General features: G+C 42.8%; 2 protein-coding genes across 5 annotated transcripts in view; both read left to right on the top strand.

The window, feature by feature from the left end:
* Positions 1-268: 268 nt before the first annotated feature.
* NDUFV2 (NADH:ubiquinone oxidoreductase core subunit V2) lies at positions 269-13,796 on the top strand (the record flags this gene model as incomplete). Its single annotated transcript, XM_080610124.1, is given in 9 exon segments — positions 269-352; positions 355-411; positions 2,443-2,508; positions 7,790-7,852; positions 7,938-8,054; positions 9,620-9,788; positions 11,623-11,732; positions 12,721-12,797; positions 13,641-13,796. Coding segments are annotated over 9 exon segments (837 nt in total). The 3' UTR covers positions 13,735-13,796.
* A 6,025-nt stretch (positions 13,797-19,821) lies between these two features.
* The window catches only part of ANKRD12 (ankyrin repeat domain 12), a 64,342-nt gene continuing 61,848 nt past the window's right edge, over positions 19,822-22,315 (top strand). For all 4 annotated transcript variants that reach the window (XR_013956204.1, XM_080610118.1, XM_080610123.1 and 1 more), the window contains exon 1: positions 19,822-19,961. The gene's annotated coding sequence lies outside the window, so the exon portion shown is untranslated. The remainder of the gene's footprint in view (positions 19,962-22,315) is intronic.

Genomic DNA, 22,315 nt, shown 5'->3' with positions numbered 1-22,315 from the left:
AACCGTCCGGGTCTGACAGGGCAGAAGGGACAGCCCGAGTAACTCCTCCTCGCAGAATGGGCCACCACGACACCTGCCAGCGCAGTAACCGAGCGGCGACCCCACTCGTTCGCGATCCATGTCCGCCACAGGGGACACCGCCAACCCAACGCCGATAACGTCCAACCGCTAACGGCCGCCGGCGCGAGCTCACCCGGCGCGCTCCCGCCGAGAGGCCCGGCTCGCGGGAGCGCAGGGGTACGCGCGCGCAGAGGCGCGTCGCCAGCGCATGCGCAGGGCGCGTCTCCTTGCCGCTGCGCGGAGGGCGAGCGGAGGCCTCAAGGAGAAGGGGAGGGGGGGTGAAGGGGCGTCGTTGTTTTTGCTTTCGCCATGTTCCTGTGGGCTCCCCTGCGGGCCGCGGCTGCACGCTCGGTAAGGGGGAGGCCGCTGCTGTGGCGGCGGCCACACGTCTGTTCCCCGCCGGCAGGGGCAGGGCGCCGGCGCGGCTGGAGGAGGCCGCGGGAGAGGAGACAGGCCGCGGCGGGCGGGGTGGACTTGGGGGGAAGCCGGTGCTGCACTCCCAGTGGGAGGGCGGCCGGGGTCTGCGATAGGGCTCGGCCACGGGGAAGAAAGGCCTGGGACAGGTGGTGGAAGGGCGTCGCTGCCGGGTGTTTCTCTCGCCCTCAAGGCCTCGCGGCTAGTCGGGGTTACCTGACAGGCTCTAGATTTGCGCTGCCTGCGACAGGTGGAAAAGGCTCCAGCAGTAACTGCGTGGTGCTTATTGCAGGTTATCGGGAAGCTTCCCATACGGAAGTAAAGTTTCTAATTTGTCTATATGTCAGACTCTCCATGGGAAGGAAGCCCCTTAATTTGTTCTTCATTCCCGAGTCAGCTCTTCAACAGAAATCCTTTAGGCCAGTGCAAAAAACCGGGGCTCATCCTATTTCTTCTTCCGAGTCTGAAATTACAGGTGTAGTTCTTGGAAACAGAACAATATCTTTGGATAGAATAAGGGGTTTTCATCTGAAGTGCTTCCTTTTGAAGGAGCATTGCATACATGTGTTATATTTATTTAGCATACTTTAGTATGATTTATACTGATTTATACCAGAGCATCACATTCTCATTTGTATGTTCCTTTCAGCACTGCAGAATTTTAGTTATATTTGCATTCTCTACTCACACTTAGAAGTCTTTTCCCTGTATTTTATATGCTGTCTGGCACACTGAGGGCACTCAAATTGACATGCCAGTGCACTTCATTTGATGTGTTTCATGTCAGTTGATAAAGATGGTAGACTGAGAATCTCTCTGAAAAGGTGGCATTTGGGAACAATCTGCAGTTATCCATGTATCCGAGAGTTCATTTTGGCCTCTGACAAAGAATGGCAGATGAATTGCTTTCCTAGCTGCTGCTTTCAGGTGAGGCAGAAGTGGAGAGCAAAGAGGAAATGGGTGCACACAACATAATACACATAACTGCGTAGTAGATCTAGCGCTTCCCGGAAGGACTGATGATATGACAGCAGCCAGCGTGTGAAACGACAGTGGGTGAAAACGACATGAGCTGCTGCTGAAAGCATTAAGCTGATCAGGTTGCTCTTACAGAGGAGAAGGGAATGTAGTTCCCTGGCACTTAGGCTTGGGTTTCAGATCTCACCCTGTGACTATATTCTTGCTAGTTTGATGCTGATCTGCTTGGAGTCCCACAGATTTTGTACGGTAACATAAGTTAGTTAAGGAGGGATTTTTTATATATATATATATATATATATATATATTAATATGCTATACTTTAGGAAATATAAAAATTGATCTAGAATATAATACTACAAAATTAAATTTGTTATAGAATGATTACTTATGACAAGATAATATTAACAAGTTATCTTAGTAATACTGGACAGAATCTAGAAATCTTGATCTGTTTGGCATGACAGGTCCAGACAGAGGGTACAGGGAATAGCTAAATAGAACTTGCATATAGATGTGTGTTATGATGATACTTCAGGTTTGTGTTTACATTTGTCCTCATATGCCTGATCATACTGCTCAGTTAGATAAAAGCTGCAGAAGCATGTCAATGAGAAAGAACCACAGTAGTAGTGGTAGTTTCTGCAGACTTTACATTTAAAGCACATATGGTATAAACTAACAAATTAGAAAATTCTTCATGAAATGTTTGATGAGAATTTGTCTTTGAGGCACTTCAGTTAAGCTGTGGCAGAGTATTACCTGAAGTTAAATCCTTTTACTTCTATGTTGTCTAAAACAGTCAAAGTGAATTAAGAGATTTTCTCTCCTAATAGTAAAGCTCCTAATAGTCTCTTCTTGACTTAAATTATTAATGATGATAGTAGTAGTAATAGTTTACAGTTAGAGAAGAAATCAAGCTGGTTCTGAAAGCAGCCCCTAGCAGTATGTAAATTATTAACTATTTAATACTTTGTACTTTGTTTGTAGATAAGACAAGTCCGATATTTGCATAGAACAGCAGGATGCAATGCCAGTGGAGGAGCCTTATTTGTGGTAAGTCATTTTCTATCTTACTGTGAGGGGAATGTGTAAGACTTGGCATATGCTTTTTTAATCTGCCTGAAAGCTTCTAATAGACAGAACTTTGCTATAGAAGCCTGCTGGCATTTACAAAGCAGCATATTTTTTCAATAGAACTTTTTATTATGGTTGTGATGGGGTATTAAAAGGGTGTTTTGTTTTTTGCTTTTGTTTTTGGCCTTGTGTTTCTTTCCTTGTATAGTGAAAACTCGTGGTAATGGTGATACTAGTAGCATTTGGGTGTGATTGCAGATAAGACTCTGCTTAAACTGTATTTCATTATAAAACAGCTTGTTGCCCTTTATAATTGGCATTAACTGAATTTGTAATTGAAGCTCATGAAACTTTTTGCAGGTGTATTTTCTTGTTTTCTAATATGTGCTGCAGAATTACGGTTAGGCCCAGGTTTACTGCTTACTGGGAGTTGAAACATGCAGTTCTTGTTCATTTTATATGTGATATAGCATGTTGCATAATGATTAATAATTGAGGCCATTAGGCATTATCAGAGGCATCCCTATATATATATATATATTTATATAAAAATAGTAATAGTGATTGCAAAAAAGAAAAAGCACTCCAATTTAAATGTGTAAAGCAAATGTGTTGTCTACTTCTGAAAAGAACCTGAAGCATCTCCAAGAGGTGGATTCTGCCCCATTCTGCCCTCTTTAGAGCTTTAGCTAGTCTGTGGTTTAACAGCTGAATAATTTGGTGGTTTTCCAGTGTTCACTAGAAATCAGCACTTTACTAGGGAATTGACCACTTTGTTGAAAGCAAGTGCTCAGCATTTTTTGGACAGATTTTTGCTGTTGTTGTTGCCTTTCTGCAGCTGTCTCTACAGCTTTTCTCATACAACTAAGTTAATGGGATTACAGTACATGCTTTGTATACTTTTCCAGAAACTTGAGCAAGCATTGATGATTTATAGAGTGAGAGCTGGTATTCAAGGAATAGAGGAAACAGTGTAGGCTGACAACTTAGGAAACTTCAAGTCTAGTTTGACGTTGGTGAAGACAGGCAAAAGGTGTCTTTGGCATCCTAATGTGTGTTGGTGCCTGGCACATGAAGCTAAATAGCTTTGTAAATTCTCCAGACATTTTTCAAGATTTATGTAACTGTTCAAATTATTTGCTGGAGGGAGGAACCTGAAAATAGAGGAAGGAAAGCAGAGAAGTGAAGCTGTGTGTTCTAGTTAGCTACTTGTGATTTGCAGCACTTTATTTAATGGCATCATTGACTTCCTTTATTTTCATTCCACAACAGAATTTTTGCTAGAAGAGCACAGAAAATTGTTCCGGGGGGAGAGCGAAAGGGGGAAGTGTGTGTGTGGTGGTTTATGGCGGGGGGGGGGGTTGGTTGGTTGTTTTTTTTTTTTTAACAGGCTCATATTTGTTCCTCTGTGAAGCAAAAAGCTATGGGAAGAAGACAGACGTCAGTACATGTGTAGTTAGGGCAAACAATTACAACTAGAAACCTTTAAAGCAAGTTTCAGATGTTGTTTAACACAGCAGATTTCAAGGGAAACTCTTCCTGCTGATTTGAACTGAATGTATTATTTTAATCAACACTAGGTGTTTATATACAGTCAGAAAATGGGATTTTTTCTGTCCAGATTCCTCAGGGGGGTGGGGGGGAGAGGTGGGAAGAAACAGCAACATTTAAAAAAAAAAAAAAAGTAAGTCTTAGTTTCCTGGAATTAATATAAAGTGTCAGAGGTTGTTAAAAACTGCTTGTGGAGGAATAGTGGACTTACCTGGGAGTAACTAACCTGGTGGTAGCCCTCTTTGTATGTCAGTTTATACATACAAGTCTCTTGGGTTTGTTTTGCAAAGCATATTGGTGGTTCTTGTTGCACTTTCCATATATGAAATCTATCTGTGAGGACAGGAAATACATAGAGCATGTTTGCTTTGTACCAGCAGGGGACCTGGCTAACAGGAGACCTGGTTGTCATAAGATCTAGTATTAAAAGGCAGTTCTGATTTACATGCCTATGCATCCCTTTGCAAACCTTTTTCATGCAAGTTTTGTTTTCCTTACACATTATCAGAAAAATACAGAAATAAGAGAACTACTGATACTCCTTTTTATTCTGAACCAGACAAGCAGAGACTTAAACTTAGTACCATCACAGATGGACAGATCACTCTTCCCAAAAAAAGTATATATGTGAAGCTTAAAACTAGGTAGATTGTTTGCCCATAGTAATGCAAGAGAGCTGTTCCAAAACTGGCACTTTTGATGGCCAGGGAAGGCCTGATTTCAAAGATACTTTTATTTATAATAGTTACCTACCTTTCTTTAAACGTGCCCTCTCTGCCTTTGACTTCTACCTGTGTTTAGCCCCTTAACAGCTAAAATGTAGCTCTTCTACTTTGTGGTTTGAAACAGATGGGCTGAGTTTCCTTAACACATAGGCTGCCCTGATGTGGGCTTTGTCATAGGGCTGCACAGCAGGTCAGAGAATCAATGTATTAGTTTCAATTACTCATGAAGATGGTCAGTGAAATACTTGGGTCTGAGAGTACTTTTAACATTTTTCAATTTAGTAGGGAGCACGAGAAGGAGCTGGTTAAAAAATTAAAGGAATAAAGTTTGACCTTGCTTTTCAGCAAATGTCTGTAAATGGTAGACATAGCTGTTTGCACTTAGTTTGTGTAGGGAGGAAGCCTTAATGTATTTGGTTTCTTTTGATGAGCATATCTTGTATGAGGAAAACCTGAGAGAGCTGTGACTATTAGAGAAGGCTGGGTGAGGGAGTGCCTTCAGATACCTGAAGGGAGGATGCAAAGAGATCCAGACTCTACTGAGTGATGCTCAGTGACAGGACCAGAGGCAATGGCCTCAGAGAACATCAGGAAACACTTTTTTTATAACTGTGAGGGTCACCAAGGACTGGCACAGGCTGCTTATAGAGGTTGTGGTGTCTCCCACCTTGGAGATACTCAGAACCCATCTGGACATGGCCCTGGCCAAGCAGTTGTGGGTGGCCGTGCTTGTACAAGAGAGTTCAGCCTGAATGACCTCCAGAGGTCCCTTCCAACCTCAACCACTCTGTGACTGAACACAGTATTCTCTCCAATACTGTGTCCTTAATTCTGATCTTGCTCACCAGAATCTGTCTCCAAAAAAAAAGGGAGAAATGCACCTGTATCATTCAGAAGTAAATCAGTTCATGCAAGTCTTGAATAAGAGGTGCATCATCAGACAAATCGAAGACTACGGAATGTGCAATTGACAAATTCCTCACAGCTCAGTAGGCCTAGAACTCTTAAGCTTTTGATGAAAGCTATCAAACTCTCTAAAGCACAGAAATAGATGAAGCCCATTTAGGAAAATGGAAAACAAAAAATCTGAAGGGGGCCTACAGGGATGCTGGGGAGGGACTCTTCATTAGGGACTGCAGGAATAGGAAAAGGAGTAATGGGTTTAAATTTAAACAGGGGAAGTTCAGGTTAGATATAAGGAAGAAGTTCTTTACTGTGAGGATGGTGAGGCACTGGAACAGGCTGCCCGAAGAAGTGGTAAATGCTCCATCCCTGGCAGTGTTCAGGGCCAGGCTGGATAGAGCCTTGGGTGACATGGTTTAGTGTGAGGTGTCCCTGTCCATGGCAGAGGGGTTCAAACTAGGTGATCTTAAGGTCCTTTCCAACCCGAGCTATTCTATGATCTCATAGTGTTCACCTGTGCTGTAGCCTTTACAGTGTATTTTGGAGCCTTGCTGCATAGAAGTGACTGTGTGACAGCTGTAGCTTTGAATATAAAGTCTTTATTATTCCTCTTCACATATAAAATATCAGTTTAGAGATGATACACTGAAAAAAACAGCTGTTCTAGACAAAGAGGGAGATTTCAATAAATCAAATATATTTGCAAAAGAAATTAAGTACAATTGTAACTGTATCAAATAGCTATGGAAGGCAAAATAGCAGCCTGAAATAAAACAGGCATGCAGATTTGAGAAGGAAAAGTTAAGTTACGGAAATACTTATCATGAATCATGGATTTGATCTGTTCAGCTAAAACACAGACAGGTCTGGAAGGGGAAAAAACTTAAAAGCTGCACAGTATTTCCAGTTTTTTCTCCATCAGCCTGTTTTTGAGAACTTTCATTAAAATCAGCACAAAACCCTCACCAACATTACAAATGAGGAGTCAAATCCTTTATCTCGGTCAGTCTAAAATAGTGACAGCCGTGTTCCTCAAAGCTGTCCTGTGTTACCTTGTAGACCACACAATAAGCAGTAAATTCACACTTAATAAATGATTTGTGTGTTCAAAGGGAATCAGTTATCTTCCTTTAATTCCTGTTATTTGGGGGGAAAGTCATCCTTGGTCGTGAAGTACATAACGACTGTGGCTTTGTATTTGACTTGGGACCATGGTAGGTGTGTATGCTACCAAATTGAGAGAGGCAGTAGTACTCTGCTCCAGGATATAGATAGGATAAGCAAAGGGAATCTGTCATTAGACCAGCAGATGTAATTGAAATATCTGGCCTTTTGATATTTCCATATTAAAATTTCTAAACCCAGGAATAGCTATGGGCCACATATATTTTAAGTTCTGCACTTATGACAGTCTTTCAGTATACAAGTATTTTGCAATGTTAAGATTTGTCATTAAACCCTTCACTGCTCAACAAGAACACAGCATGGAAACTGCAACATCACCCTGGGCTACTTGAGAAAATGATCAAAGTGAAAGTGAGTGGAATGGGTTTCTTTCTCCTAAATATCATTTTAAAGCTTTTATTATTAGCTGGTTGTGAATTGCTTTTAACATCAAGGCTCAAGTATAGTTTGCATTATTCCCCAAGCTTGCCATTTAATTTGCAAATTTCTCAATTTGAAAACGGTATAAAGTTTGGAATGAAACTTAACTACAAGTATTTCAAGTATATCATAATGAGCAGATTAGAGAGAAATGAAAGTTTTGGGCAGAAGTTTTTCTGGTGAATAAGGATTTTTATCAGAACTAAGATCTTATTATAGGAAAATGTTACTTCAAGACTTCTGAATTCTCATGGGAAAATAAAAAAAAAAAAAGGGGGCTATCAATATTTTTGATAACTTTCCCAAAGAAGTTTAATCCTTTGAGTTCTATGAAGTCTTTACCTGGAATATATCTGTTTTACTCAAGCAACTCAACTGTAACTGTCTATTGAGAAGATATTTTACAACAGTAGATCTGTCCTGAAAAATTTCTTCACAACCCTATTTTTACACATTTTCTTTTTCTTCTCCTGAAGCACAGAGATACTCCTGAAAATAATCCAGATACTCCGTTTGAATTCACACCTGAAAACCAAAAGGTATGCAGACAAAAAGCAGTGAAATGCACAGACTTTGTCTTTACATCAGTACTGATGTATTTTTTCCCTCTTTCCCTTTAAAAAGCGGATAGAAGCAATCATAAACAACTACCCAGGGGGACACAAGTCTGCAGCTGTCATGGCAGTACTAGATCTGGCCCAGAGACAGCATGGATGGTTGCCCATATCAGCTATGAACAAGGTATTTAGTACTCAATTCTCTTTCAAGCACAGTTTTACTGTTTTCTTTCAGTATCTTACTAGAATATTGGCATTTCTTTACCAAAGCATACTAATGTGGGAATTTACACGTGGCACAGAATTGTCAGAGTTCCATATGAGGCTACATTTAAAAAATGGAAGGGAAAACTAATGCAGAAAACCCGGGGCTCTGTTTTTCACACAATGTTAGCCCATTGCTAGAAACTACAGAGAAAACAAAAATTACATGAGCCCTGTTTAGATTTCCCAGTCACATTCTGGAAGTTGGAACAGAAACTTGAAAGATTTTGTCTGCTGCTGAAGTTTGGGAAAGAAGAAAGATAAGGATGATGGGGGCTTTCTCCTCACAGGTTAGTGACACCACACGCATTACCAGGATCGTGCTTTACAGTCTTTAGGCCTGTAAAGACTGCAGACCGACCAGCATTAGTGTGATATGTGTCACGAGCATACAAGTTGTATAACACTTCACAGCAAATGCCTGGAAAACTTACCAGTTATTAAAATGGTTTCAAAGTAAGCAAGTGCACTGTTCCAAAGCGATAGGTTGCATGGCAGTAGTCAGATAACAAGAAATAAAAAATTCTGTTTATATAAATAAATGCTACATTTTGTGTTACAATCTGGCGTATCATCAGTTTTAAAATGAGAAGCTTTAAACTCATTTAAGATACACTAAGGAGTCTGAGCATTACAGAAAATAGCAAAGGAGTTATGGGCACATTTAGAGGACGGCATTTTAGGTCAGCTACTGTTCGTACAGTGTAGCATAAAGCTTCAAATCTCTATTAATACTGAATGGGAAAAGTATTGTTTATTTACTCTGAAGTTTCAGATTGATATCATTAAAGTGAATGAATATTTTTCATGGTCTGTTATTTGCCTGCTAATAGACTGGAACATAAAACAGTTACCTTTGAAAACAGAGCCGGTTCTCAACCTGAGCAGTTTGCAGGGTTCCAGGTTAATGAGGTCAGGGATAACTTGCACCAGAACTGTCTCCATGGAGATCGTGCTTCCCCCCCCCTCCATTTATTAGCTGTGACGCCAATCTGCAGAAGTAGCCATGGTGTGCCACAGAACCTGAGGCAGACGTGCTGTCTGAACTAGGTGACCATAGCACCAACCTGTAAGTATTCCCTTACAGAAGGCTTATGTGGGTTAGTGTAGGCAGATTTGCACAAGTTTGTTCACTCATACAGCAAAAGAGCAGAAATGTGGTATGAGCTGGAGCTGACAATGAAACCTGGAAACCCTACTGACTCCTTGTATCTGCTTTTATATGATGCTAGATGTTGGAGATGAACTGACCTGAGCTCCTTGCTGTGCTAATCCATGGCTCAGTGGAGTTTGTTCTCACACGTGGTGACTCCAGAGTAATTCGGGTGTCTCTTCTTGGTGCTTGAATATAGCTGTACACTGATACCTATCCCCTCCCTCTTACTTACCTGCTACTGCAGGGGAAAGGTGACTTTACAGGTTTGTTAAATGCCTTTACTGATGCCCTGCGAGAATTCAATATATTCTGTTTTCTCCTTCTTACAGGTTGCTGAAGTATTAGAAATGCCTCCCATGAGAGTGTATGAAGTAGCAACCTTCTATACAATGTATAATCGTAAACCTGTTGGGAAGTATCATATTCAGGTCTGCACTACCACGCCTTGCATGCTGCGAGACTCTGACAGTATTTTAGAAGCCATTAAGAAGAAACTTGGTATGACACAGATTTGCAATATACTTGTAATTTTTTTAACATTTGTTTAATGCTACTGAAGTAAAATTACTCATGGTGGAAACAGCAATAGTATTGAAAATACAGAATACAGACTGAAATTATTGGAGAAGAGGTGCTAAACACTTCAAATTTCAGATTCCGCCTTTAGTCTTTATTTGTAAAGATTTCAATACAGCAAAGCAGAAGAGGCCATTGCCTGGAATGCCATTTACTGATCTTAAAGTGATTTTAAAGACTGTTTGCCAGGAAGCTCATTATTCTAATGTGACTCTTGGACTGAGAAAATAAGTGCCATGCCATATACAGGAGAAGACTCTGAATGCTATGGCTTTTTTTTTTATATGCAAAATAAGATTTTTGAGGTATATGCCATATGAAAATTGTGAGATTTTTTTTTTTTTTTTAACTTCAGCAAGGTGATAGAATCATAGAATAGGTTGGGTTGGAAGGGACCAGAAAGATGATCTAGTTCCAAGCTCCCTGCCAAAGGCAGGGACACCTTCCACTAGACCAGGTTGCTCCAAGCTCTGTCCAACCTGCACTGCCAGGGATGGGGCAGCCACAACTTCTCTGGGCTGCCTGCTCCATTGCCTCACCACTCTCACAGTAAAGAATTTCTTCCTAATATCTAATCTAAATCTACCCTGTTTCAGTTTAAAGCCATTCCTCTTTGTCCTCTCCCTACATGTCCTTGTGAAAAGTCCCTCTCCAGATTTCTTGTAGGCCCCCTTTAGGTACTGGAAGGCCGCTGTAAGGTCTCCCCTGAGACTTCTCCAGACTGAACAAGCCCAACTCTCTCAGCCTGTCTTCATAGGAGAGGTGCTGCAGCCCTCTGATAATCTTTTTCCTCCTTACTGGATGGTTATGAGGAGAAGGGGGGATAAGATCAGCAACTAACAACTCTTCCCCTTCTATGAAATTATAAGCTATGGTAACCCTTCCTAAGAACCAATGTGAGAAGAGCTGCAGAATAGCTGCTTATTATCTTGCATTTCACATATTCTGTGGTCTGGAAAAGGCGTATTTAGATGAAATGTAGATGAAGTTTGTTACTGCAAAGATAGACTAATTTTAACAAACTCTTAGCTTGAGAAATCAAAGCATTAAGGATGATAGTGTAGTTCATACTGAGACAGGCCTTACTTAAGACTTTCATTAGTGTGGTGTTCCTGCTCCCCCAATAACTGTAGAGGAAAAATGTTTTTTAGCGTTCTTCTTTCCATGGAGTGTTTTGCTGAGATCAGACTCAAATGGTATGGTGGCTGAACTGTCCTCTGGGGAAGGTATTTGTCTGGACCACTAAAAAATGTGTCATGGAAGTCAAGTCTGTGTACAGTGGTGTTCAATAAATAAGCCTTGGTGTATAAAATTGGAATTTATGAATTTATAGCTAAGAATTTTAATGCTTGAATCTTGGTTAATTTGGGAATTTTATACTCAGTGCCGTATTAACATATTTCATATCAGTACATGAAAGCTGTTTTCTCTGTTTTCCATTCTATTGTATTGATTACTAAAAATGTTCCCAAGTAGAGCTGTTCTGTTTCTTAGAATTGTCATTTCATGGTTATTTTTCAGTAAACCATAACTGTAAACCTATAAATAAGGTGTCCAAAATGTATATGAAAACTGACTTCACAGTTTGTTAAAATCTTTTGTTGAATGGAAATATTTTGGACTCATTTAAGAGGACTTAACTATGCAGCTGTTTTTTAAGGCCAAAACACAAGTAATCAGAGGTCTCTGGAGTACTTATACTTTATTAATCTTGTTCAGTAAACATTGCTGAACCTAATATTCTTTATTGATTTAGGTATAAAAGTTGGGGAAACAACACCCGATAAACTCTTCACGCTGATAGAAGTGGAATGTTTAGGTGCTTGTGTAAATGCACCAATGGTACAAATAAATGATAATTACTACGTAAGTATTGCATTCCCTTTTTAAAGATGAAACTTCTTTGCTGAGTTGTGTTTGCATTTGTTTCAGACTCTGAAGTTCTGGTCAGTTACTTCAAATTCCTATTGGCAAGGACAACTTATAACCTAGAACATCTTTTAGTTTCTTAGCCTCCTCCTAGCACACTTCATCTGTAGCATAGTGTATCAGACTATTTTTCCTTTCAGTTACTGTGGTGATTTATACAAGCGAGGTAATGTGTTTCTGTGACAGTAGTCTGCCCATAAATCTGGGATTTTTAGATAAGTATTTGATAAGCTTTTAAAAGCACTTTAAAGCAGTCTGATGGAAAACATGGGCAGGCTTAACACTATTTTAAACTTTTAGACTTCTAAATTTGGCTGACCTGAATTATGCCTGACCTAGATGCCATCAGACCAAAGGAATTAATGTATTGACTGAATCCAGCTTAAAAAAAAACCCAAAACAACAACAACCATCCCAAACAAAAACCCACAAAACCAACTTTTTTTTAAAGTATTTTATTGTTATCACAGTCTGATTTTTATGAACTGTACTCTTGAACTATACCCACAATTGCTTTTGTCACAGCTGACACCATTATGTACCACTATGGATACACTGGGTAGACAGAGACCCAGCTCACTGAGGTACCAAGGAAGCTGAAAACACAAGCCCATGTTATAAATGACCTGCATCAACATTGTTAGTTTTGACATAATTTCTGCAATATATATAAAACAAATTTTAACATTAAATGACAGTAGGTTTTTCAGTTTTCCTAATTCTTTAAACAAGTATGCATGTTAATGGACAGGGTCAAAATTAGCTATGTAGCACCACACCTGAGAGCCCCTAACCTGATGAATTTTGAATGCTGCAATTAGCGCAGTTGCTGACTTTGAGAGTCTTTTTTTCTGTTCGATCAGTTATTTGTTTTCAGGGGTTTTTTTGGTTTTTTGGGGGTTTTTTTGTTTTTTTTTTTTTACAGGAGGATTTGACACCTAAAGATATCGAAGACATAATTGATGAACTGAAGGCTGGCAAAGTTCCCAAACCTGGCCCAAGGTATACTCTGTTGGTATAATACTGGCCAACTACTTGAAGGCTGATCCTTCTGAAAAACTAGATTCCTGTTCCTGTGATTTGAGGTCATAACCTACAGATAAAAAGCATTAATTCACATCCTGAACAGAATGGCATGTATTCAGTGCCTTGTGGTATCTTCAAAGCCAAAAAGAACTGGAAGGAACAGAGAAAAGAATTTGCATGTTCTTGATGACTGACCAGAGGAGCATGAAATGTGAAAACATTCTGATTTGGCTTAGTACTTAATAGCTGAATGATACCCCTTGTTGCCTTTTTAGTTTTCTAGCTCATGTGAATCAACAAATTCCTGTTGGTTGTTTGGTGTCTTTTCAGTTTCTGACAAAACCTAGAAAGATTGCAAGTTTGTGGAAGGGTTATTTCTGAACTGTTATTTTCCACTGTTCTCTGTTAGCCCAACTATACACGTTTGTGTGAATGGAGAAATTAATTTGACTTGGGGGTGTGTTACCTGTTCCTATTGTTTCATCATAATGTTTTGGGTTTGGTTTTTGTTTTTTTTTAATACAAGAACAACAGTCTTAATTACAGTTTCCAAACACAGGGAAGCATCTTTAACAAAAATATGACCACTATAATCAGATACTGCCTTTGGTATTACTGAGATCAGCATCACTTTTGTCTGGCCAATCTATAAATCAATAAAAAAGAAAACTAGTCATCCTATCTTGTATTTCAGTTATGAAACTATTTGTCACGAAAGAATGAAAGAAAAAAGTGGCTTCAGCCTTAAATCAGATACACACAGTATGTGAGGTGATAACAGCACTAGCACTGGATAAAAAACTGTTTTTCATTTTTCAGGAGTGGACGTTTCTCTTGTGAACCAGCTGGTGGCCTTACTTCTCTGACTGAGCCACCGAAAGGACCAGGTTTTGGAGTTCGAGCTGACCTCTAAGGATTTTGTAATATAAGATGAACTGTCTGAAAATAATAAACTCATTCTAAATCTCCATAAAATTATATGCATTCTAGTACTTCTTTTAAAAATGAAGAAAGCAACAGCGGTTAGAACACCTAACTTATGGTGGTTTTAACTACTGCAAAGCATTATCATAATTCTAGATTATAAGAAAAGTGGTTCTGTCAACTCTGAAGTGCCTCACTGAAAGAGTCCACTTACGGTCACTGAGAGGTGAAAGCTGTATCGTTTGATCTGTCATTAAAAAAATCTTTTTATCTTTTTCTAAGGTTCTTTGAAGAAGCAAGAAAACTCCCTAAATTACTGGCACATCTGGCAAATGCACAAGGAAACAAAATGAAAGGAAATTATCTGGCAAAGCTTCATTGCTTGTTACTTTTAACTGCAATTTAAAAACAAAACAAAAACAAAAAAAAAAAAGGTTATCAAGCATAAAAAAATCTGGTAGGTTCCATAAGAAGTGTTTCTTGACTCTAATGCTTCCTATTACCATTCAATGAACAGGGAAAATGTGAGAATTATCTTTTTACTATGTTACCAAAAAAACCCCAAATAGCAGTAGTACTCTACAAAAAGAATGAACAGTAACCATTTCCTGTACAAATGTATTCAATACAGCCAAGGTATGCAGCTGGGGGGAAGAAAGCATACTAGAGCAGTTTAATATTTGGCTAATTGTAATACGTAAAATTAGGTATCTGGTTCACATATCTTTCTTTGACCTTACTGCTGTGTACCTGCTACTTTTAAGAACAAAATTTGTGTGAAATTGAGATTCTTGTCCCAATACAAAAAAGTCAGATAACTTTATTTTAAATTACTGTATACTGATACTTGTATATAAAGCATTTGACAGATTTTACAAGCATGTATATGTACACACACACTTTTCAATGTAAATGAGGAAACATGAACATGTCAGTTACCAGAGACCACACTTTGTCTGCCTCTACTGAAATCTGCCATGGAACTTAAATTATTATAATTAATGTGGTAGATTGAGCTCAATTGTATTATTTATATATTTTATTCTGTATTATATTTGGTTTGATACTCCGATTACCAGTTATTCCCTAAACTCTTTTCCCTCGCCCAAGTTTTGTATCTACAGATTTCCCTGCATAATGGTTCTCTCTTACAGTCTGTTCATGCCCTACCTTTGTTTCAATAGACTTTGTGGAGTTCCTTGATATACTGCGAAGTAGTGTTACTGTTGGTAGCTCTGAGCAAAATATTTAAGTATATCATTTGTACGTAAAACTTGCTCTCCCTTCTGCATTACTAAATTTATAAATTGAAATAACTGAATTGCACACAAATGGAAAAGTAAATTCAATAAATATTACTCGTGAGTGAAGCAGTCACCCAGTAAGCATGAAAAAACCCAATCTTATATGTAAATGTTATAAAGCACTGTGCATATGAGAAAATAGTGCATGGATTGAAATAGTATCTGTAATTTAAAGTTGCTGAATGCTCTTCTTCAAGGTCACTCGAGCGTTTCTAATAGCCAGATGCCTTGTAGCAGGCTAGGCAGCTGGCACTTCTCTGGAAACATAAAATGAGATAGACAGCACACTGCATTTTGATGCAGAGATGCTTATTTTTATATACCAGTCTAACTAAGCTGTTTCTCAGTAACAACAAAGCTGTATTCCTGTTCATACAGGATTACCTTATTCTAATCTAGTATGAAAGCAGACAACTATTTTCAAAGTATACACTGAACATAAATGAGGACTTTGCATGTGTTATGGAACTACTGTGTGCTGCAGTTATTCAGTATTTTGCATGTAACTGAAACTGATGGGATTGTGTAATTGTGTTGAAGGGAAACATAGTTTTAGACCTGCCAAGTGTGAAACTTTCAAGTATTCCAAAACAAAACTTAACTGCCAGATTCCTCCTCCCATTTGTAAAGCTGGACAGCAGGATTTGTTGCCTCCTCCCACTTTTCTCTTATTCATTCCCTCTATACACAAAAAATCTTGAATGTCTGTCTCATGAGCAGAATATGAATCTCAAGGGTTTCCCATTTGCTGGAGATCGCCTTAATGATGGTTCAGAGACAGATATGTCACTCATTTTGATGCAACAAGTCATAGTCTGCCACTCATTTGACTAGAAAAAGATAATTTGTTGTTATCCTTACAGTGTGGTACAAATCTGATACATCACTGTTTAAATTCAATATTGTAGGGCAGTGATAGCATTTTGAAATATGTGAAGAGAAATAAGCAAATAACCATTGTTCTTCTCTCCCATCTAAACCCACTTCATTCATCAACTGCATGAAGCTTTATGGTCCTGGTTCTACATCAAGAGAGTTTGGCAATCATTGTATTAAGATAAATACTTGGAAAGAAAAACAAAAAACAAAACCCTGTCTCGTGTTATTTCAGCTTTTGTTGAAATCTGAACATTGCAAACTTCAAACATGTCAACTAGAAATACAGATTCTGTGATATTTGTTACTTGTAGTTGTTTACTATATAAAAAATACTTTCATAATAACTTACATCTGACTGTGATGAGGATTAAAATGGTGATTGTTATGGAAGAGTTCCAGAATAGTGTAAGAATTATAATATATCCAGGTTCTCTTTTCTAGTCTTGAATAGCTGCAAGTAATACTCCGTACTTGCTTTTAGTAGTATTGAGTATTTCAGCTAACAAATACTAATAAGACATCACTTCCATTATCCTCAACAGCAGAGGGTTACTAATAGCAATTCTGGGCAGCTAACCCGTCAAATACTTCTAAATCTGCAGTTTTGATGTACCAGTTAGTATTTTGGACTGTAAGAGCACTGGGTGGCCAGTTAAGTGAAAAATGAGTTCTAGGTCCTTTCCAACCATAACTATTCTGATTCTTTAAACTGGTAATGCAGGAGTAACAGGCCTGATTCCATGGGTTTTAGTGGTCTTGTTTATCCTTCTTCTTGAATGAGGAAAAAATTAAAGAATTCATATGCTATATTATCTAAAAGTGGAAGAAAAAAAAGGAGTCTTTTTCCCTCCCCAGTTAAAAGACTATAGAGAAGATTTTAAGAAAAATAGTCTTGGGAAAGGAAAAGAGATTTAGAACATGGAAACACAAAGAGATCACTGGACAGAGCCAGTGGGTGGTGGTTGCTCCTTTGGTGAAGATGGAAGAAAGTTTGGAGTAATGGGAAACTCCACTAGGTACCCAACAGTGTTGCAGAACAAAGAGTTTCCATGACCACTGCATGCTACTAGAAAAATGTCACCTGGAACCACACTGTCACTAAATAGGAAGAAGCACTGAAATTCAGTTCCACCTTTGCAGTGTTATCTGGGCCACTCACTGGCTGACCTGCCACTTACCCACCAAAAGCAAGTGTGTATGCTTTCACCAGCATGACGTTCTGCAAGTTCTTGGGATAAAGTTCTTAAGACTTTTGTACTACAATCAGAGATTTTCAGTCACTGAATTCCTAGATGTGAGGTCAGCAATGACAGAGTCCAACCAGATGCTGCACACATTTGTGTTGATTAAGACCAGCAGCTCACACTGCTGGTAACACAAGATGTTTCACCATGGAGGGCTGATCAAGGGAAGTACAGCACCCACCAACACAGTGCAGCTACAGAGGCATTTTGCAGCTGTGCTGTATGTCAAAGGAGGAGCTTCTGGAGACAAAGGGAAGAAATCCGTGTAAGGGGAGCAATTAGCACTTAAATGACGCTTTTTTTTATTACTCCAAACAGAGGTTCTTACAAAAGGCTTAAGGAACCCTGTTTTTTAGTTACTGATAAGATATTATTAAATCTTAACATCTGCTGCAGATGTTGTTCATGAGACTCCTTCCCTGTTTTGTCAGCTGCTGGTTGTGAACACCTACTAGCACACACTGAAATCCTGGAGCCACATGCTACTCATGCTGATGCATGAAGATCAGGATGCAGTGCTACACCACCACACTATACCTGTAGCCTGTCATGTTTTAGAGGGTGAATCAGCAGTGGCAACCCTATACAGAATTGTGAGAAGGAAAAATATTCTTACTCAGGAAATAGTTGTTAGCCCACTTACATTGCTAGCCCCTAGCCTGTCCACTCTTCAGTGTGCTTGCCATCTCATGTGATGATCTCTGCAATCAAGCTGACATAAAGAATATGAAGCAAGTGCAACTAACTCCCTTTGTGATGTAGTCAGGGGTGCTGAAATACCTGCTCTGGGTCACCTGACAGGACTACTGGTACACTAACAGAATCAAATGAAGGCAGTTGCTTTAAAACACAAGTGATCTGCACCAGCAGATCATACATTACAGTAACATTCTTGAAAGCAAGTGAGAGAAATCTGCCTGAACAGATTAGTCACATCAACAGTAAGCTGCTGTGAAGTGTGTGAATATCTGGGATCTGTGATGCCATTCTCTACTCAGGCTGGAAAATGAGGGGTGGAGAAAGTCTACATAATAGATAGCCTTAATCAAAGCAATCTTTTAATTCCAAAAAAAATCGTCTGACAAATTCACCCATCTGACTTGCATAGTAAGTATCAAGGAATTCTTGCTTTCTACACAACCAACAGATGAAAGAAATCCAGCAGCAGACTGAGCATGGCAATTAAGACTCCACTAAGTAGAAGGCCTTTGTTCAGTTGCTTTCTCAAAACATTACCCCTGAGACAGCCCATGTATCTTTAGCTCCGCCCCCCCCGAACGCACAAGTACCAAACCACATGTGACTAAATTCTTTTAAGTCTTAACGCGTAATACTATTTTAATAAGCAGTTACAAAGCCTTTCACAAGTGCAGATGAATGACCCATTTTCAAAGTTGCAACTAGGACTAACGTCAGCCTACTTCTGTAACCCCTTTTGATGCATTTGTATGACGTCTGCCTTATTGGCGCAAGCAAAACACCCCTAAAAGCTACACACTTTTTGAAGTTGCTTTTAAACCTGCAAGCGGGCCCGAGCTCCAGACGGCAGACTCTGCGGGGCTGGGGCCCGCACACCCACACAGGCGACCCTGCAGCGCTCTGCTGCGCCCGCCGGGGTGCGAAACGCCGAGCGCGGGCAGACGAGGTCCCTGCCTAAGCGCGGCGCGGCAGAAAGCACCGACAAGGCCCAGGCACGACAGGCTCGTCCTCCCACAGCCCCCCCGCGCGAGTGCCCAGAAGGACAGCGGGCCCCCCCCGGCGCCGCGCCACACGCACCTGCGGCCAGAGGCTGCGGGCCCTTTCGCTGCACGTTGCCGGCACGCAGCGATCCGGTCCTACCTCCTGCGACCGCTCACACCAGACACCCAAGCAGCAGATACCCGCACCCGCATCATTCAGATACGCCGCCAGGCTGCGCCCACCACGCAGGCGCAGTGCGCTGGCCGTTAAAACTCACTGCGCCATCGCCGCCGGAAAACCCCTCCCCGAGGAGGGAGGCAGCGACCAGCACCGCCGTGGCGGCAGAGCGGGGCGGTGGGGCGGGTCGCGGCTGTAGCGCTAGACCGGCTCATGTCCCGCGTTCCACCCTCGCCCCGTCCCTGCCCCTCCAACAGGCGCGAGGCACCCGGGCCGCCGCCATTTCCAGAAAGTTCCAGCGGCGGCCGCCGCCGACCACGGCTCTGCTGCCCCGGCGCGTGCGCGCCGCTCGCGCCCTTCCCTCGCCACTCTCTTACGCGTCGTCACCCCCCCGCCCCGGCCCCAGTCCCCAACCACTGGCATCCTGCGAGGCCGTTATTCCCCGTGCGCACAGGAACGAGTGCTCTCCTCACGAGGGGCCCGGCGGAGGGGAGGGGCGCGCCCGCACCCGGGTCCCGCGGGCCGGGGGAACAGAGCAGTGCCGTAACGGACGTTGCCCCTTTCCCTCCCCAACGGCAGCCCGAGCGCTCTAACGCCCGCGCCCCGTACCCTGTGTGAGGGCCACGTGGGCGGGGCGCGGCCAATGAGAGCGCCGCGGAGCCTTGCTCAAGCACCGACGTTGGGGAAGGGGGAGGGGAGCGGCAACGGCAGCGCAGGGGGAGAGGGAGGGAGGGCGGGCGGGGGAGGGGAGGGGTGTTTTCAAACCCGGCAGCCACAGCGGCCGGAGCCGGGGCTGAGCCCGAGCCCCTGGGCACCGGCAGTGCTGGCGGGCGGTGGCCGCTCCCCTGCCGGATCCGCCGCCACAGAGAGAGGACGGGGTAAGCGGCGGGAGGAGAAGGAGGACGCGTCCCGCCGCCGGCTCCCTAGAGAAGGTGAGGACCGGAGCGCCCCTCCCCGCCCCTCCCCGGTGCGCGGCGCCGACCCTCGATCCCACCTGCCGCCGGGGTGCCGCGGGGTGACGCCCCCTTGTCTGCACACGGCGGGCAGCGGGGTGTCCGGGGAGCCCTCACCGCGTGTCGCCTCAGGGGGTGTAGCCGTTGCCTTGCCCTCCCGAGCATTGGGCACTGCGCCGCCCCTACTGAGTTCGGAGGGCAGGCTGCCGGGCGCGGGGGGCACGGCGGCGGCGGTCAGCAGCGCTGGGCTGTCAGCCTGTCAGAGCCGCGGCGGGAGCCATGGCCGCCGCTGTCACCGTCTGGCGGCCGCGCCTCTCGCCCGCCCAGCCCAACCCCTGCCCCGCCGTCCCGCGGGGGGCCCGCTAGCGGTGCAGGGGGCCGAGGCGGCCGTTGTGGCGGGAGGCGCGGCCGGGGCGGTGGTGTGGAAGGTGTCGGGGGCTGTACGGGCGGCCGAGGCGCGGGTGCCGAGCGCGGCATGGCGGTGTACACACACTCACACATACACATACGTGCCGCCGCCCCGTCTCCGTTTCGGGAATTTCGGCAGCTCGCTCCAGCCTCTGGAGTCGCTCCGCCGCTTTCGGCCGTGCCGCCCTGCCGGGGTAGCCTGGCCTCGTCAGATAGAGACCTGGGGCGAGCGGGTGAGGCGTTCCCGGCGGCTTCCGTTGCATGCTCGCGGCTGCCCGGCTGTTCTGCAGAAGAATACGTTGAGCTGCCTGGTGTGTCAGTGCAAGGCAGCCGCCGCTGGTGTGGAGCACTGTAACTCGCGCGGCACAGGTGACACTAGGCAACAAAGGAAGGGCAAGAAAGGAGAGAATGCTAGGCTCAGCTGCACGGTTCTTTATGTAGTTCTGGCCTGACTGCAGGAATATTGCTAATATTCAGTCTTTTATTTAGTGTTTGTTACGGACTGGATAGCTGACAAGAAATTAAATGATATTATTATTTATTTATTTATTTATTTATTTAAACTCCTAAATAAAATGAGTAGTTCAATATCAGTATTGCCAAATAGAGGTCTTGTGGAAATTGTCTGGATGCTGTCACTGTGTTCTGTGCCTGCCTTCTGTGGGCTATGGGATGTGGAGGAAAATCTGAATTCTATGCCTCTGAATTACAAGGTAGTTCGTGGGATAAAGCAGTTCTTTAATGAAGACAGGTGCATAAGTTGTGATTCTTGTAGGAACAAAAACCTATCAGACAGATGTGGAATGGTCTAAATGTACTTATGTTCCAGGAAAAACTGTTTAATCTTGGAATACTAGGAAAGGGTGAGATCATCATGTCTATGAGAAGTCATTAACTTTTATTAAAGTAATTCACTGTTATTGACATGTCATGATTTTGGGGGAGGGGTGTGCATTTCTGCTCTCGAGTTTCAAAGCAGCAAGGGTTTGGATGGTTTTCGATACAGGTTGATAGCAGTTTGGTTGTCCTCACATCTTATTTACTCTAGGTAGGAACATGGTGAGCTACCCACAGGTGCTGGGCAGCTGCAAGGAACTAAGGGCCCTGTGCTTGCTTTCCTTCTTCCACTGTAATCATTTGCTATAGTTCAGTGGATAATAGCCACCAGAGTAATAGATCCAAGGAGAAACTTAACATGAGCCGGCAGTGCGCTCTTAGCCCAGAAAGCCAGTCGTATCCTGGGCTGCATCAAAAGGAGTGTGACCAGCAGGTCAAAGGAGGTGATCCTGCCCCTCTACTCTGCTCTTGTGAGACCTCACTTGAAGCATTGTGTGCAGTTCTGGTGTCCTCAACATAAAAAGGACATGGAACTGTTGGAACAAGTCCAGAGGAGGGCCACGAGGATGATCAGGGGACTGGAGCACCTCCCGTATGAAGACAGGCTGATGAAGTTGGGGCTGTTCAGCCTGGAGAAGAGAAGGCTGCGTGGAGACCTCATAGCAGCCTTCCAGTATCTGAAGGGGGCCTGTAAGGATGCTGGGGATGGACTCTTCATTAGGGACTGTAGTGACAGGACAATGGGTAACGGGTTCAAACTTAAACAGGGGAAGTTTAGATTGCATATAAGGAAGAAATTCTTTACTGAGAGGGTGGTGAGGCACTGGAATGGGTTGCCCAGGGAGGTTGTGAATGCTCCATCCCTGGTGGTGTTCAAGGCCAGGTTGGACAGAGCCTTGGGTGACATGGTTTAGTGTGAGTTGTTCCTGCCCATGGGAGGGGGGTTGGAACTAGATGATCTTAAGGTCCTTTCCAACCCTAACTATTCTATGATTCTGTGATTCTAAGATACTCAAGTGAGATGTCATGGCATTTCACCTGTGTTTCTTACTTGAGGCTTGTGCAGATTATGGGTGTCACTCACTTTA

The sequence above is a fragment of the Psittacula echo genome (genome assembly GCF_963264785.1).
Source record: "Psittacula echo genome assembly, chromosome: 2".
NCBI lineage: Eukaryota > Metazoa > Chordata > Aves > Psittaciformes > Psittacidae > Psittacula > Psittacula echo.
Note: the sequence above shows the minus strand (reverse complement) of the source record. Positions and strands in the feature narration are given on the sequence as shown.